Source organism: Cervus canadensis, chromosome 2 (genome assembly GCF_019320065.1).
Source record: "Cervus canadensis isolate Bull #8, Minnesota chromosome 2, ASM1932006v1, whole genome shotgun sequence".
NCBI lineage: Eukaryota > Metazoa > Chordata > Mammalia > Artiodactyla > Cervidae > Cervus > Cervus canadensis.
In genome coordinates, this window is record NC_057387.1 from 11,845,916 (window position 1) to 11,864,268 (window position 18,353).

Sequence of the window (18,353 nt, forward strand, 5' to 3'; positions counted from 1 at the left end):
AGGCTGTGCTTCTCTCTCCTTCTATTCCAGATGATAACTTTTCTGGGTAGAGTATTATTGGTTGTTTTTTTTTTTTTTTTATTCTTTTGTTTCAGCACTTTGAATATATCACTTCACTCCTTTCTGGCCTGCAGTTTCTGCTATATAATCTACTGATAATATTATGAATGGTCCCTTGTATGTAACAAAATGTTTACTCTAGATGCTTTTAATATTTTCTCTTCATCGTTAGCTTCTACCATTTTAATTATAATGTGTCTTGGTGTAGGTTTCCTTGGGTTCATCTTAATTAAACCCTGAACTTCCTGGATCTGGATATCTATTTCTTTACCCAAGTTAGGGAAGTTGTCATCCAATATTTTTTCAAGACTTTGACCATTTTCTCTCTCTCCTCTCCTTCTGGGACCCCCATAAGCTGAATGTGTGTCCACTGAGTTTTGTCTTATCAGCTCCTTAAGCTCTCTTAACTTTATTTGTTTATTTTTTTATTGCTCTAATTGGGTGAGTTCTACTGCCTTGTTTTAAAGTGGACTGCTGCTTTCTTATGTTTCATTCAGTCTGCTGTTGAATATGCCTACTGTATTTTTCAGTTCAGTTTTTGTATTCTTTAGCAGTAATTTCTTTTTCTTGTTTTCTATGAAATTGAAGAGGCACCTCAATTGAAATTTTATTCAGATTGCATCCAACCCTATGTCATAATGTCACACGTTATATATGTCACAATGGTCTAAGAAATATCTTAAGGTATGTAATATAATAATCTTTACTCTATGGGAGTAAGACATGAAATGATAAAGGCAAAAATAACATTTCCTTTATTTGTTACTGTATTCATTCTTTCAAGGCAATATCTTTACTTAAAAATGACCTGTAATATAGTCTTAATGATACCCTGGGCATAAGCTTTCACTAAGACTGTTACGGTTACTGTCCATGAATCTATGGCCTTTACAATGTCTTCACAATTATTTTCAGTTTATACTGATCCTCTGAGTCCACAGTTGAATACATTTGGTCATTGTCTTCTCTAGCTCACATCTCTCAGCTGGCATTACCTGGCAAATCTCACTGGCACCTGGGAAGTAGTGATATGTAAAGAGTTCCCAGTTTTCAAATGTAAATATCCTTGGGTTTCTTTTGCTATGTGCAGCAGATAGAAAACTGAAATCAGCAGTATTCCTATTTGTTCCTATTTGTCACTTTGTCGTATTTTCCAACTTTTTGTTGACATTTTCTGTATCTATTTATTCTTCTCCCCAGGTCAGTGAGAATTCTTATGACCATAACTTTGAACATTTTGTCAAGTAAATTACTTACCTCTGTTTCATGAAGCTTTTTTCTTTCAAGGTTTTATCTGATTCTTGTATTTGGAATATATTTCTCAGCTTTCTTTATTTTGCTTGACTCTGTTTTGATTTGTATACTGTAGATGTTTCAGCAGCCTCCCCCAACATTGAAGAGTGGCCTCAGTAGAAGACAAAACTTATTATTCAACTCTGCTCCAACTCTTTGTCATCTCTCTAATCTTTGTGCTTCTTCAAACAGCCTATTACATTTTTAAATGCTCCTAGTATTTGAGAATGTACCTAGATCTCTCAGTGTTCCTAAGAGGAGTATCTCAGTATCTTGCTTCAGGCTGTTTGAAAGCCAGAACTCAGGCAGCATCTTTTAAAAGTATGCAAATATATACAGCTTTGTGGGAACTTAAACATAAGTCCCACTAGCCAGGTGATCTGATGATGTACTCCAGGTTGCAGTGGCAAAAGCTGGGGCTTCAGACAATGGTATAGGCTCTATTTTATTAAAATATATTTGACTTACAATATTACAGTGGTTTCTAGTGTGCAACACAATGAGCAAAAACTTGAACATGAAGAGATGCTCAATTGCATAATTCACCAAGGACACGAAAATTAAAACTGCATTAAGATAATCCTAGCATACTGGCTAAAATGTACAAGATTATAATACTAATGTCAGCAGGTATTTTACAGTAATGAAAACTCTCAAACACCAGTTGATAAAGTTGGAACTAGCACAATCACTTTCAAAAATAATTTAGCAGTACCTTCTAAACTGAGCTTTCTAAAATAGTGTTATAAGCCAGGAATTCTATTCCCAGGTATATAAGCAACAGAAATGCAAGCCCACATGTACCAGGAGACCTGTACAAGAATATATGTAGTAGAGTTATTTGTATTAGCTTCAAAAGCAAGTTAAAGCTCTTTGTTGCCTTGAGGTCTTCCTGATGGACTGAGATGGAATAATCTCTATTTATCATTATATGCTTTCCTTGTCTCAGAGTGAAGTAGGTAGGATGTAACATAATATATGTATGTGATATGCATTTTAGATATGAAATTAAATGGATTTCTTGGTGGCTCAGATGGTAAAGAATCCACCTGCAGTAAGGGAGACGTGGGTTCCATCCCTGAGTTGGGAAGATCCCCTAGAGAAGGGAACAGCCATCCACTACAGTATTCTTTGGAGAAGGAAATGGCCCACCTGCAGTAAGGGAGACGTGGGTTCCATCCCTGAGTTGGGACGATCCCCTAGAGAAGGGAACAGCCATCCACTACAGTATTCTTTGGAGAAGGAAATGGCAACCCACGCCAATACTCTTGCCTGAAAAAGTCCATGGACAGAGGAACCTGGTGGGCTACAGTCCATGGGGTCGCAGAGAGTCGGACACGACTGAGTGACTTCACACTCACTCACTCATAGTATTCTTGTCTGGAGAATCCCATGGACAGAGGAGCCTGGTGGGCTACAGTCAGTGGGATTGCAAAGAGTTAGACACCAGTGCGGCACTTTCACTTTCACTTTACAAAGACCAGGATACAGACGCAGAAAGAAAAGGTGGGGAAAACTGTTTGAAAATAAGAAACTGGCATTCCTCATGGCAGGTAATGTCAGTATACCAGCATAAAATCCTGACTTTTAAAAAGTTATCGAAGCAATTCACATATACAGAAATTTTAAAATAAGCCAAACTGTATAGAAAGACATTGGAGAAGGAAACGGAAACCCACTCCAGTATTCTTGCCTTGAAAATCCCATGGACAGAGGAGCCTGGTGAACTACTGTCCATGGGTCACAAAGAGTCGGACACGACTGACTGACTAAGCATATAGCATGTATAGAAAGACATAAAATAAAATATCTCCTTCCATTCCATAGTTCTGCAAATATAACCACTATTTTAGGTTTATTTCCCAGGAAGTAAGAAAGGATTCTTATACCAATTTATTTATACATGTACTCTATTTTTTACATTTACCCCAATGTAATATTAGTATAAATACCAATCTACTCCCCACTTTTTTCTCTTCACATTGATCAAAGCTGTCTTGCTTTCTTATATGTGCAAGCTTATCTCATTCTTAATGTCTTCATGGTGTGTTATTATTTAGATGTATCAGAATATTCTTAAGTAGTCCAATGGTTATTCTGGAGAAGGAAATGGCAACCTACTCCAGTATTCTTGCCTGGAGAATCCCAGGCACAGGGGAGCCTGGTGGGCTACAATCCATGGGGTCACAAAAGTCGGACACAACTTAGTGACTAAACCAACACCATGTTTATTCAGTCCTATAATGTTTCTTCCAGTGTTTAGCTATTATGAATGATGTCATAATAAACATTATTTTAGATCTATCTTCCATGCTTTCCTTAACGCATTTTTCCAGCAATAGAAATGTGGTGTCAAAACCCCTAACATTTATTTTTATCACTTTGATCACAGAGCAGGAAACTTTGATTAGTAGTTAAAGATGGGAACTCCCACTTCCTTTTTTCTAGTTTACTAATGCATCCTGCTCTTTGAAAAAGCTACTTCACAGATGCCTTTCTTAGTGCTAGGGTGATAGTGTACAGCTGTGAGATCAATGACAAACACGCTATTCCTGAGAAAGCTTCTCTTTTGGCCTCAGCCCTGGGCAGACCAAGTCTTCATGCTGCTGTGGGTATCACTGCTGATCCTGGGTAAGTAGAACAGCTAAACATGGGCCCTGGGTGGGGCCATGGGGTTAGGACAGCATCTCTCTACCATGGACCTGGCTTTTTTGGGGGTCTCAGCCCCTGCTCAAAGATTCTTTCCTGCCTCGAGAGATTATGTTCTCTGACTTCACTATATAGCTCAGAGATTCTTCTTTTGAGGCTGCAAGAGTGATCAGAGCTTCAACTTTACAGAGAAGAAAACCACAGTGACCACAGCACTTAAGGGCACTTAAGGGATTATTCATTTTTTTTCTATAAAAAAATACTACATCATGAAGTGCAGCCAGTGTATTCTGTTTGCTTGTTCATATGGTCTCATTCAGAGAAGACCTTAACTTTCTGTCTGCAAAGGAGGTGTGTTTATTCCTTATGTGACAATCCCAGACTGTGGTGCTGGACATGGGAGTGCAAGTTTTCTAAGACAAAAGATGTCCCCTTCTTTGGCACACAGATGCAAATGATATCAGTGATTGGCAGTTAAAGAGCACAAAGAAGGGGAAATGAAGACAAGGACTCACGGGGGAAGTGGGCAAGGCAGGGGAAAATCCTAAGATGCTTGATATTTTTTTTTCCCCCTTTGGGTTTATTGAAGCATAATTGACAAATTAAAATTATATGTATTTAAGATGTATAATGGCAACCCACTCCAGTATTCTTGCCTGGAGAATCCCAGGGACAGAGGAGCCTGGGGGGCTGCCGTCTATGGGGTCGCGCAGAGTCGGACACGACTGGAGCGACTTAGCAGCAGCAGCAGCAACAAGGTGTATAAGATGTCTTGATACACATATATTGTGCAATAATGACCACAGTCAGCTAGTTAGCATTCCTCTCACTTCACATAATTAGTCACCTTGTGTGTGTGCTAAGAACACTCAGGATCAACTCTCAGCAAATTTCAACTTAACATTATTATTAACTAGTCACTGTACTCTACATTAGATCTCCAGTACTGCTTCATCTTACAACTGAAAGTTTGTTCCTTTGAGCAACATGTCCTCAGTTCTCCTACAGAGTACTCACTGTAGCAAACACCATTTTAGTCTCTGCTTTTGTGAGTTCAACTTTTTCAGATTGCACATGTAAGTGAGATCATGTAGTATTTGTCTTTCTTTGTAGCTTATTTCACTTAGCATAATGTCCTCCAGGTTTATTCATGTTGTCACAATGTCAGGATTTCTTTCTTTCTTTAAAAGTTGAATAATATTCCATTGCATATATGTGTGTGTGTGTGTATACACATACTACCTTTTATTTATCCATTAAACAGAAGACAGACACTTAAATTGTTTCAATATTCTAGCTACTGTGAATAATGTTGTAATGAATATGGGAGTGCAGGAATCTCATTGCGATACTAATTTCATTTCCTTCAGATATACACCCAGAAGTGGGATTACTGAATTATATGATAGTTTTACTTTTAATTTTTTATTTATTTATTTATTTATTTTTTATTAGTTGGAGGCTGATTACTTCACAACATTTCAGTGGGTTTTGTCATACATTGATATAACTTACAGACTGTTTCTGCATTATGACTGTGTGAATTATATTCTTGCCAACAATGTACAAGTTTTATCAACACTTGTCATCTTTTGTGTATTTGATAATAGCCAATCTAATTAGTGTGAGGTGTTATCTCCTGGTTTCCATTTGTGTTTCCCTGATTCTTACTAATGTTTGAGCATCTTTTTATAAACTTTTGGAGATTTTGTCTTCTATTGAGAATATCTATTCATATTCTTAACTGTTTTTTAATCAGGTTATTTGTATTTTGCTGTTTACTTGTTAAAGTTCCTCAGACATTTTAACCCCTTATTGGATAGATGGTTTTCTTTTATTTTCTCCCATTTCATAGGTTACTCTTTATATTGTTGATTATTTCCTTTGTTTGCAAAAGTTTTTATTTTTGATGCAATCCCATTTGTTTTAGTTCTTATTTTTGTTGCCTATGCTTTTGGGGTCATATCCAAAACTCATGTTCCAGGTCAATGCCAAGAAGCTTTCTCTCTTTTAGCAGTTCCCTTTTAGCAGTTTTACAGTTTCAGGTCATACATTTAAGTCATCTATTTCAAGTTGATTTTTGTATATGATGAGATACAAAAATCCAATTTTATTTGTTTTCATGTGGAAATTCAGTTTTCACAGAGTGATTTATGGAAGGAAGTGTTCTTTACCCTCTGTCTGTTTTTGGTACGGATTTTGAAGATCAGTTCAGTTCAGTTCAGTCGCTCAGTTTGTCCAACTCTTTGTGACCCAATGAACCGCAGCACGCCAGACCTCCCAGTCCATCACCAACTCCCGGAGTTTACCAAAACTCATGTCCATTAAGTCGGTGATGCCATCCAACCATCTCATCCTCTGTCGTCCCCTTCTCCTCCCACCTTCAATCTTTCCCAACATCAGGGTCTTTTCAAATGAGTCAGCTCTTCCAATCAGGTGGGCAAAATATTGGAGATTCAGCTTCAACATCAGTCCTTCCAATGAACACCCAGGACTGATTTGCTTTAGGATGGACTGATTGGATCTCCTTGCAGTCCAAGGGACTCTCAAGAGTCTTCTCCAACACCACAGTTCAAAAGCATCAATTCTTCAGTGCTCAGCTTTCTTTCTAGTCCAACTCTTACATCCATACATGACCACTGGAAGAACCATAGCCTCGACCAGACAGATCTTTGTTGGCAAAGTCATGTCTCTGCTTTTTAATATGCTGTCTAGTTTGGTCATAACTTTCCTCCAAGGAGTAGGCATCTTTTAATTTCATGGCTGCAATCACCATCTGCAGTGATTTTGGAGTCCCCCAGAATAAAGTCAGCCACTGTTTCCACTGTTTCCCCATTTGTTTGCCATGAAGTGATGGGACTGGATGCCATGATCTTAGTTTTCTGAATGTTGAGCTTTTTTTTTTTTTTTTTTAATTAGTTGGAGGCTAATTACTTCACAACATTTCAGTGGGTTTTGTCATACATTGATATGAATCAGCCATAGAGTTACACGTATTCCCCATCCCGATCCCCCCTCCCACCTCCCTCTCCACCCGATTCCTCTGGGTCTTCCCAGTGCACCAGGCCCGAGCACTTGTCTCATGCATCCCACCTGGGCTGGTGATCTGTTTCACCATAGATAATATACATACTGTTCTTTTGAAATATCCCACCCTCACCTTCTATGCTGAGCTTTAAGCCAACTTTTTCACTCTCTTCTTTCACTTTCTTCAAGAGGCTCTTTAGTTCTTCTCCACTTTCTGCCATAAGGGTGGTGTCATCTGCATATCTGAGGTTACTGGTATTTCTCCCGGCAATCTTGATTCCAGTGTGTGCTTCATCCAGCCCAGCATTTCTCATGATGTACTCTGCATAAAAGTTAAATCAGCAGGTGACAATATACAGGCTTGACATACTCCTTTCCCTATTTGGAACCAGTCTGTTGTTCCATGTTCAGTTTTAACTGTTGCTTCCTGACCTGCATACAGATTTCTCAAGAGGCAGGTCAGGTGGTCTGGTATTCCCATCTCTTTCAGAATTTTCCCCAGTTTATTTTGAAGATCAGTTGACTATAAAAGTGTGGATTCATTTCTAGGCTCTCTGTTCTGATCCATTGATCTATATGTATATTTTTATGCTAGTTTTGATTGTTTTTTATTGGAAAATAATTGTTCTACAATATTGTGTTAGCCTCTGCCATATATCAACATGAATAGTTTTTATTATTACCACAGCTTTGTAATAGTTAGAAGTCAGAAATTATGTTTTTTCCAGTTTTGTTCTTTTGGCTCAAGATAGTTTTGACTTTTGGGGAGTCCTTTGTATCTATTCAGATTTTTTCTTTGTGACTGCTATGGGACCTATATAAAATATAATAATTTAAATTAAGAAATTTATTTAAATCAAGTATTAAAACTTTACCCTTTAATTATCCTCCATTTTATTATAGATATCACAATTTACATACTTTTACATTGTGTATACATTAACAAATTATTGTAGCTATAGTTAATTTTTAGTACTTTTGTCTTTTAAAACTTTTTTGCTAGAGTTAAAAGTGTTTTACATACCACTATATAGGATTTTATGAATGTTTATTTCCCCTCAAACTTCATATATTAAAATTTTGACCCTGAAGGTGATAGTATTAGGAGATGGAGGGGCCTTTGGGAGATGATTATGTCATGAGGGCAAAACCATCATAAAAGAGATTAGTCCCCTTATAAAAGAGGTCAAAGAGAGTCCTCTTATGCTTCTTCAATGTGAGACTATAGGGAGAAGGTGGCTGTCTATGATGAAGTGGACTGTGCCAGAGACAGTCAGCCAGTGTTACTAGCCTTCAGAACTTTGAGAAATAAATTTCTGTTGTTTATAGGTTACCCAGTACAGCACTTTTGTCATAACAAATTGTATAGACTAAGACACAGTATTTAGCATATTCTGAATTTGATTATATTAATCTTCCTCAATTCATGATGGAGTTATGTCCTAATAAACTCATTATAAGCAGAAAATATCATAAGTCTAAAATGCATGTAATACACCCAGCCTATCAAATATTATAGCTTAACCTAGACTGCTTTAAACATGCTCAGAACACTACCTTAGCCTATAGTTGGGTAAAATCAGCTAACAGAAAGCCTATTTTATAATAGAGTGTTGAATAGTTCATGTAATTTACTGAATACTGCACTGAAAGTGAAAAATACGATGACCACATAGATATAGAATTGTTGTAAGTGTGTCTGTTGTTCACCCCTGTGATTATGTGGCTGACTGGGAGCACTGGCACACTGCTGCTGCCCAGCATCACAAGAGAGTATCATGCTGTGTGTTGCTGGCCCAGGAAAAGATCAAAATTCAAAGTCTGACTTCTACTAAATGCATATTGCTTTTGCACCATCACAAAGTTGAAAAATCATAGGTCAAACCATCTGTATATTCACCTTTACTAGTGAGTTTTACAATTTCATGTGTCTTCAAGTTGCCAGTGGCCTTTAATTTCAACTTGTAGAACTTCTCATATGTGTATGTATGTGTGTATATGTGTGTGTATGAAAGTCATTTAGTCATGTCTGACTCCTTGTGGCCATGTGGACTGTAACCCACCAGGCTCCTCTGCCCATGAAATTCTCCAGGCAACAATACTGAAGTGGGTAGCCATTCACTTTCTCTGGGGAATCTTTCCAACCCAGAGATCAAACCCAGTTACCCTGCATTCAGGCAGATTCTTTACTGTCTGTGCTACCAGGGAAGCCCCATATATAAGAATACATATAATTTCTCTCAGGCTGTGATTTGCCTTTGGATCTGGGTCACAGAACTGCTTCAGCAACAGAACTCAGTCTGAGGTTGATGGGCCTGCTACCAGGGGAATGGATGAGCATGGATTCCTTGGCAGAAGAGGCAGGTGGTAGGAGCATGGACAAGTGGGGCTAGAGTTGAGTCCACAGGAGAATGGGACAGCTTTCAGTCTGTAGCTGGGATGATAGTCAGTGAGTCACCTCCTAGGGCGTGTGCCTACCTTCTCAAGTGGCCCTTCTTTGGTATTGGGCTCCAGTGGGGTTTCACAATCTCCCATCTAGATCTCAAAGCTATCAGCTTTTGTTTAAAGTAGGCTGCCAAAAATTTGCTTCTGTAAGGGAAAGACTAGAGACCTCCTATTCTACCATCTTGTTTATGTCACTCCCAACAAATGACATTCTCATTGTGTCTGTGGGCATGTGTTAAGTCTATCAATTCACACATATCAACTGGTTGGTATTTTAACCAAAGTTGAAAATATTAGAATAAAATATATTTATTCATTTGTTCAACAAATTATTCAGTAACATTAATACACAGCATTATGTTAGGTGCTAAGAATGATGAGAAGACATGAAAGTGAAGGTCACTCAGTCATGTCCGACTCTTTGTGACCCCATGTACTATACAGTCCATGGAATTCTCCAGGCCGGAATACTGGAGTGGGTAGCCTTTCCCTTCTCCAGGGGTCTTCCCCACCAGGGATAGAACCTAGGTCTCCTGCATTGCAGGTGGTTTCTTTACCAGCTGAGCCACCAGGGAAGCAGATCATAATCTGCATATCCATAATTCAATACACTAACTCTGTCTTCTCAAAACGTGGGGATCAAGCTTCATTACAATAATACTGGATCATTACTCATATTCTCCACCAAAAAACAAACAAAAAACTGATAATGCTGGTATCATGATAACATTAAGTCCAGAAGAAATGTGTCCAGTACCCAGAGTACCTGCATTATATTGCCTAAAGTGTCAAGTTTATAATGGAAATATGAGACATGCATAGAAATAGGAGTTGGAACTGTATAGTGGGAATAAAGGGCATTTGAAAAATGACCAGTAAAATGACCCTAGTGAAATTAGGTGATATCTCAGCAAAAAAGCAGGGAGGCCAAAAGGCAGAGGGAAACATTCAAGGTACGCTAAGAAAAAAACCTATCAACCAAGAATTCCATCTTGACCAAAACTACCTTCTGAAAGATAGAGACAAAACAAGATGCTCTCAAATCAATAACTGAAAAAAATATATTAATAGACAGTTGCCTCACAGGAATTACAGGAGGAGTTCTTCAGCTTGAATACTAGGGATTTCAGAAAGTAGTTCATATTAACATTAACAAAGAGAAACACTTGTATATCTAATGCTATAAGAATAAAAGGCAGAAGTAATACAATTTTCTTTTAATTGATGTCAAAGGAACTATGTAAAATCCTATATATGTCATGTGTTAGTACACTACAATATATAGCAAAGTGATACCCACATTAGCATATTTGCCATTCAAAAGCACAAGTGTGGAGTAAACTGTACTGAGCAAAGGAAATGACCATAGATGGTACATAAGTGTACCAAAATATTTGAGGGGATTATATCATTAATATAGTCTGCATGACAATAATAAAAAAAGTGAAAAGAGTAAAGCTTTATATGAATGATTTCTTGTATCTCTGGGATTAAGCTATGATAGTATGTAATCAATACATATATTTTTAAAGAGGAACCTCTAAAAATTTTTTTAGATATCTAATGGAGAAATCATTTAGAAATCAAAGTACTAGAATATATTCATTTAATGAAAAATAACTTTATAAAGGACTAAGAATGAAAAATGTTAGTTGCTCAGTCATGTCCAACTCTTTGCAACCCCACGGACAATAGCCCACCAGGGTCCTCTGTTCATGGGTTTCTCCAGGCAAGAATACTGGAGTGGGTAGCCATCCCCTTCTCCAGGGGATCTTCCCAACTCAGGGATTGAACCTGGGTTTACTGTATTGCAGGCAGATTGTTTACCTTCTGGAAGAATTAAAAACTTAAGAACTGTAAAACACAAAAGGTAAATGCCAGGTGTATTGCATCTATGTCAATAATACTAACAGTGAATGAATGATATGGTCCAAACAGGAGGAAGAGAGTTTCACCTCATATGAAATACAAACCCTTATCCAAGTATGTACTATGTAGAAGAAGCAGACTGTATTTTTTTATTATCTTTTTTGTTTAATTTTATTTATTTATTCATTTATTTTCAGCTGTGCTGACTTTCTATTGCTGAGCATGGGTTTTTTTCTAGCTGTGATGCTCGGCCTTCTCATTTGCAGTGGCTTCTCCTGTTGTGGAGCACAGGCTCTAGAGTGCTGGCTCATTATTTGCGTAGCATGTCCTCAGTTGCCCTGAGGCATGTGGAATCTTCCTGGACCAGGGATTGAATCTGTGTCCTGAGCTCTGGCAGGGAGATTCTTAACCACTAGGCCACCAGGGAAGTCTAGAAAGCACACTTTAGATGAAAGATACTAAGAGTGAAAATCCAAGTGTGTGATAGATATACCTGTGAATAACACCAACTTGAAAAGAGGCTGTATAAATATTGTGCAAAATGGACTTGAGAACAAAAAATATTAATAGAGATATTGAGGGATATTATATCATTCCCAAAGTCTCAAATGTTATGGCTTGCATCTGAAGTGAAACCTAGAAAAAAAAGGTGTAGCCTTTAATGCCTCTGCTAGCAAATGAGGGAGACCGAAAATCAGTAACATGTCTATTGATCTTAACAGACTTTAAAGATGACTCACCAAACCTGATTTGAAGAGAAAAAGAAAGAATAAAATTTAAAGTAGAGATGAATGAAATGGGGAGTGGAAAAATCATAGAAAAAAACCAGTGAAACCAAAAGTGAGTTCTATATAAAACTTAACAAAATTGACAAATCTTAAGCAAGGTTGATCTAGGAAAAAGAGGGAATATTCAAATTTGTACAGTCAGGAAGAATGAGGGATATTACTATGGACATTGCAGAAATAAAAAAACTATGAAAGAATTCTAAACAGACATTTCTCCAAAAAAGATATACAGATGGCTAACAAACACATGAAAAGATGCTCAACATCACTCATTATCAGAGAAATGCAAATCAAAACCACAATGAGGTGCCATTACACGCCAGTCAGGATGGCTGCTATCCAAAAGTCTATAAGCAATAAATGCTGGAGAGGGTGTGGAGAAAAGGGAACCCTCTTCCACTGTTGGTGGGAATGCAAACTAGGACAGCCGCTATGGAAAACAGTGTGGAGATTTCTTTAAAAACTGGAAATAGAACTGCCAAATGACCCAGCAATCCCTCTCCTGGGCATACACACCGAGGAAACCAGATCTGAAAGAGACACGTGCACCCCAGTGTTCATCACAGCACTGTTTATAACAGCCAGGACATGGAAGCAACCTAGATGCCCACCAGCAGACGAATGGATAAGGAAGCTGTGGTACATATGCACCATGGAATATTACTCAGCCATTAAAAAGAATTCACTTGAATCAGTTCTAATGAGATGGATGAAACTGGAGCCCATTATACAGAGTGAAGTAAGCCAGAAAGATAAACACCAATACAGTATACTAATGCATATATATGGAATTTAGAAAGATAGTAACGATAACCCTATATGTAAAACAGAAAAAGAGACACAGATGTACAGAACAGACTTTTGGACTCTGTGGGAGAAGGCGAGGGTGGGATGTTTCGAGAGAAAAACATTGAAACATGTATATTATCAAGGGTGAAACAGATCACCAGCCCAGGTTGGAGGCATGAGACAAGTGTTCGGGCCTGGTGCACTGGGAAGACCCAGAGGGATCGGGTGGAGAGGGAGATGGGAGGGAGGATCAGGATGGGGAATACATGTAAATCCATGGCTGATTCACAGTCAATGCATGGCAAAAACCACTACAATATTGTAAAGTAATTAGTCTCCAACTAATAAAAATAAATGGAAAAAAATAGAAAAAAAAAAAGAATTCAATGAACAAATGTATGCCAACATCTAAGATGATTTACATGAGACGCATGATTTCCCCGAAGGAAACAAATTATTGAAACTATGAAAATAAAACAAAAATAAATAAACCAAAAACCCCAAAATCAAAACAACTACAAAAAGTGAAGTGCTTGAGGGACTTCCCCTGTGGCCCAGTGGTTAAGAATCCTTATTCCAATAAAGGGGATAGGGCTTGGATCCCTATTTGGGGAACTGTGATGCCAATGCCTCAGGGCAACCAAGGCTGTGCACCACAACTGATACCTGATGAAGCCAAATAAATATATAAATATACTTTAAAAAGGTGAAGTGTCTAAATTAGTAAATCAGAAAACACCCATAAAATAAACCTAGACTGTACCTCTGAGTAGATGACTTCTATACAAAATTATCCAAAAGTTTTCAAAAATATATATTACTGTTGTTCACAAAGTCTTCTCAAAGGAGACGATACTTCACACTTATTTTGTGAGACTGTTAGTACTGTGATATGAAAAGTGAAAAGTTAACTACCAAGACAAACAAACAAGTACTCAACCCTCAAAAAAACAAAAACTGTACACCTGAGACTTTCCTGGGGGTCCCCTGGCTAAGACTCCGAACTCCCATCTCAGGAGGCCCGGGTTCCATACCTGGTCAGGGAATAGATCCCACATGCCACAACTAAGAGTTCACAAGCTGCAACTGCGGGTTCTTCCCAAATATGGGTTCTTCATGAACTTTGACCCTCTTTTTAATACTGATAAGGTATTTAATACTGATAAGGACTCCAATAGGAGTCCTTTCATGGATTCAAAGAGACTTGCAGTTTCTGAATGCTTTCTCACAGTGTTTACATTGATAGGGTTTCTCTCTGGTGTGAAATCTTTCATGTGATTGAAAGCTTTTATGACTGCGAAAAGCTTTTTCACATTGTTTACATGGGTTTTCTCTCCAGTATGACTCCTTTCATGGAATCGAAGAGAACTGTGGTATCTGTATGCTTTCTTACAGTGTTTACATTGAGAAGACATGGGAAACAGCATGTTTGTACTTAGGAAGCTCACGGTATAGAAGGGTCTTCATTCAACGAGGACAATTTACAAGATATATCTATGCAACAAGATCTCATTTAAACAATTGTTCAAGCAAAAGTTACCAATGATGGTAAAAGAGGATAGTAAGCTATATGCCAAGTCATTGGTAATGACTTCATGAAACAGAGGGACAGTAAGAGCTGGAGGGGGCAGGGATGGAGTGCAGGAAAATGTAATTTAAAAGGACTTCACAGTTGGAAGCGGCATGGAAGAAATGGGAAGACGTCCTGGTGTGGCACCAAAACAGAGGAGCAGGACAGGGTAATGGCCAGGAGCATATGATTTGGGATCAAACAAAATGGGTTCAAATAAATGGGTTAAAAATTATATTCTGCCCCTCAGTTCAGTTCAGTTCAGTTCAGTCGTGTCTGACTCTGTGTTCCCATGGACTGCAGCATGCCAGGCCTCCCTGTCCATCACCAGTTCCCAGAGTTTGCTCAAACTCATGTCCATTGAGTCGGTGATGCCATCTCATCTTCTGTTGTCCCCTTCTCTTCCTGCCTTCAATCTTTCTCAGCATCAGGGTCTTTTCAAATAAGTCAGTTCTTCTCATCAGGTGGCCAAACTATTGGAGTTTCACTTCAGCATCAGTCCTTCCAATGAATATTCAGGATGGATTTCCTTTAGGATGGACTAATTGGATTTCCTTGCAGTCCAAAGGACTCTCAAGAGTCATCTCCAATACCACAGTTCAAAAGCACCAATTCTTCACTGCTCAGGTTTCTATATGTCCAACTTTCACACCCATACATGACTACTGGAAAAACTATAGCTTTGACTAGATGGACATTTGTTGGCAGAGTAATATCTCTGCTTTTTAATATGCTGTCGAGGTTGGTCATAACTTTTCTTCCAAGGAGCAAATGTCTTTTAATTTCATGGCTGCACTCACCATCTGCAGTGATTTTGGAGCCCAAAAAATAAAGTCTCTCACTGTTTTCCCATTTATTTGCCATGAAGTGATAGGACCAGATGCCGTGATCTTAGTTTTCTGAATGTTGAGTTTTAAGACAACTTTTTCACTCTCTTCTTTCACTTTCATCAAGAGGCTCTTTAGTTCTTCTTCACTTTCTGCCATAAGGGTGGTGTCATCTCCATATCTGAGGTTACTGATATTTCTCCCAGCAATCTTGATTCCACCTAGTGCTTCATCCAGTCCAGCATTTCTCATGATGTACTCTACATAGTAGTTAAATAAGCAAGGTGACAATATACAGCCTTGATGTACTCCTTTTCCTATTTGGAACCAGTCTGTTGTTCCATGTCTGGTTCTAACTGTTGCTTCTTGACCTGTATACAGATTTCTCAAGAGGCAGGTCAGGTGGTCTGGTATTCCCATCTCTTCCAGAATTTTCCACAGTTTGCTGTGATCCACACAGTCAAAGGCTCTGGTGTAGTCAATAAAGTGGAAATAGATTTTTTTTTTCCTGGAACTCTTGCTTTTTTGACGATACAATGGATTTCGGCAATTTGATCTCTGGTTCCTCTGCCTTTTCTAAATCCAGTTTAAACATCTGGAAGTTCACAGTTCACATACTGTTGAAGCCTGGCCTGGAGAATTTTGAGCATCATTTTGCTAGCATGTGAGATGAGTGCAATTGTGCAGTAGTTTGAACATTCTTTGACATTGACTTTCTTTGGGATTGGAATGAAAACTGATGTTTTCCAGTCCTGTGGCCACTGCTGCGTTTTCCAAATGTGCTGGCATATTGAATGCAGCACGTTAGCAGCAGCATCTTTTAGGATTTGAAATAGCTCAACTAGAATTCCATCACCTCCACTAGCTTTGTTCATAGTGATGCTTCCTAAGGCCCACTTGACTTCACATTCCAGGATGTCTGGCTCTAGATGAGTGATCACACCATCGTGATTATCTGGGTTGTGATGATTTTTTTGTACAGTTCTTCTGTGTATGCTTGCCACCTGTTCTTAATATCTTCTACTTCTGTTAGGTCCATACCGTTTCTGTCCTTTATTGTGCCCATCTTTGCGTGAAATGTTCCCTTGGTATCTCTAATTTTCTTGAAGAAATATCTAGTCTTTCCCATTCTATTGTTTTCCTCTATTTCTTTGCATTGATCACTGAGTAAGGTTTTCTTATCTCTCCTTGCTCTTCTTTGGAACTCTGCATTCAGATGGGTATATGTTTCCTTTTCTCCTTTGCCTTTCACTTCTTTTCTTTTCACAGCTATTTGTAAGGCCTCCTCAGACAACCATTTTGCCCTTTTGCATTTCTTTTTCTTTGGGATGGTCTTGATCACTGCCTCCTGTACAATATCACAAATATCCATCCTTAATTCTTCAGGCACTCTGTCTATCAGATCTAATCCCTTGAATCTCTTTGTCATTTCCACTGTATAATTGTAAGGGATTTGATTCAGGTCATATCTGAATGGTCTAGTGGTTTCCCCTACTTTCTTTAATTTAAGTTTGAATTTGGCAATAAGGAGTTCATGATTTGAACCACAGTCAGCTCCCGGTCTTATTTTTCTGGCTGTATAGAGCTTCTCCATCTTTAGCTGCAAAGAATATAATCAATCTGATTTTGGTATTGACCATTTGGTCATGTCCATGTGTAGAGTCTTCTGCCTCTACCAGCTACCAAACAGTTTCTCATCTGTAAAATGGGGATAATTGTAGAATTTTCCTCATAGGGATAGTGATAAGATTACATGAAATAACATAGGTGAATATCTACCATATAGAATACACTCAAAAAAGTATTTGTTGTTGTTGTTCATCATTCAGTTGCCAAGTTGCATTCAACTCTTGTGACCCCATGGACAGTAGCACACCAGGCTCCTTTGTCCTCCACTGTCTCCCACAGTTTGTTCACGCTTTGACTATATTGACCTTTGTTGGCATACTGATGTCACTGCTAGCCTAAACAGTTTCTTGTCTGTAAAAGGGGGACAATTATCAAACTTTCCTCATAAGGATAGTGAATAGATTACATGGAATGATATAGGTTGAATATCTACCATGTAGAATACACTCAGAAAAATTATTGCTACTTATAGAACAATACAAAATCCATGGTGTTGAGGTTTTCAGAAAATGGCAAATAATCCATTGTTCTGAATATAACACTTAGGTTTGGATTACTTCTCCATCAGCCCCACGTAGACAGAGATAATATCCCTTTTGCTCACTCACTGCTGGATTTCCATTGCCGTGTCCAGTTTCTAGATATGTTTAGACAAATTCCACAAATTCCTGTTGAATGAATGACTCAAGTCTGTTCCTCATTGGCATGTGTAATCAATGTACAAACTTGTCAATTTTGCCTTCTCTGCCTCTTGATGACCCCTTTCTCAAACCTGTATCCTCTCAAACTGGAGTTGAAAGAGACACATGTACCGCAGTGTTAATTACAGCACTGTTTACAATAGCTCGGACATGGAGGCAACCTAGATGTCCATCAGCAGATGGATGGATAAGGAAGTTGTGGTACATATACACAATGGAATATTACTCAGCTATAAAAAGGAACAAATTTGAGTCAGTTCTAATGAAGTGGATGAAATTGGAGCTTATTATACAGAATGAAGTAAGTCAGAAAGAGAAAGACAAATACTGTATTTTAATGCATACATATGGAATTTAGAAAGACAGTACCGACAATACAACATATAGGGCAACAGAGGAGGCACAGATGGAGAACAAAGGAGAACAGATTTTTGGATTCACCGGGAGAAGGCGGGGTGGGATGATTTGAGAGAATAACACTGAAACATCTACATTACCATATGTAAAATAGATGACCAGTGCAAGTTCGATGCATGAAGCAGGGCACCCAGCGGCAGTACTCTGGGAAAACACAGAGGGATAGGGAAGGGAGGGAGGTAGGAGCGGGGTTCAGGATGCGGGGACCACGTGTACCTGTGGCCAATTCATGTTGATGTATGGCAAAAACCGTTACAATATTGTAAAGTATTTACCCTTCAATTAAAAT

General features: G+C 38.4%; 1 protein-coding gene across 6 annotated transcripts in view; it reads left to right on the plus strand.

Moving 5' to 3' along the window:
- Positions 1-3,850: 3,850 nt before the first annotated feature.
- FCRL5 (Fc receptor like 5) overlaps positions 3,851-18,353 on the plus strand; it is a 63,403-nt gene continuing 48,900 nt past the window's right edge. For all 6 annotated transcript variants that reach the window (XM_043452832.1, XM_043452833.1, XM_043452836.1 and 3 more), the window contains exon 1: positions 3,851-3,984. In XM_043452832.1, the coding sequence (XP_043308767.1) occupies positions 3,888-3,984 (97 nt within the window). In that variant the 5' untranslated portion in view covers positions 3,851-3,887. The remainder of the gene's footprint in view (positions 3,985-18,353) is intronic.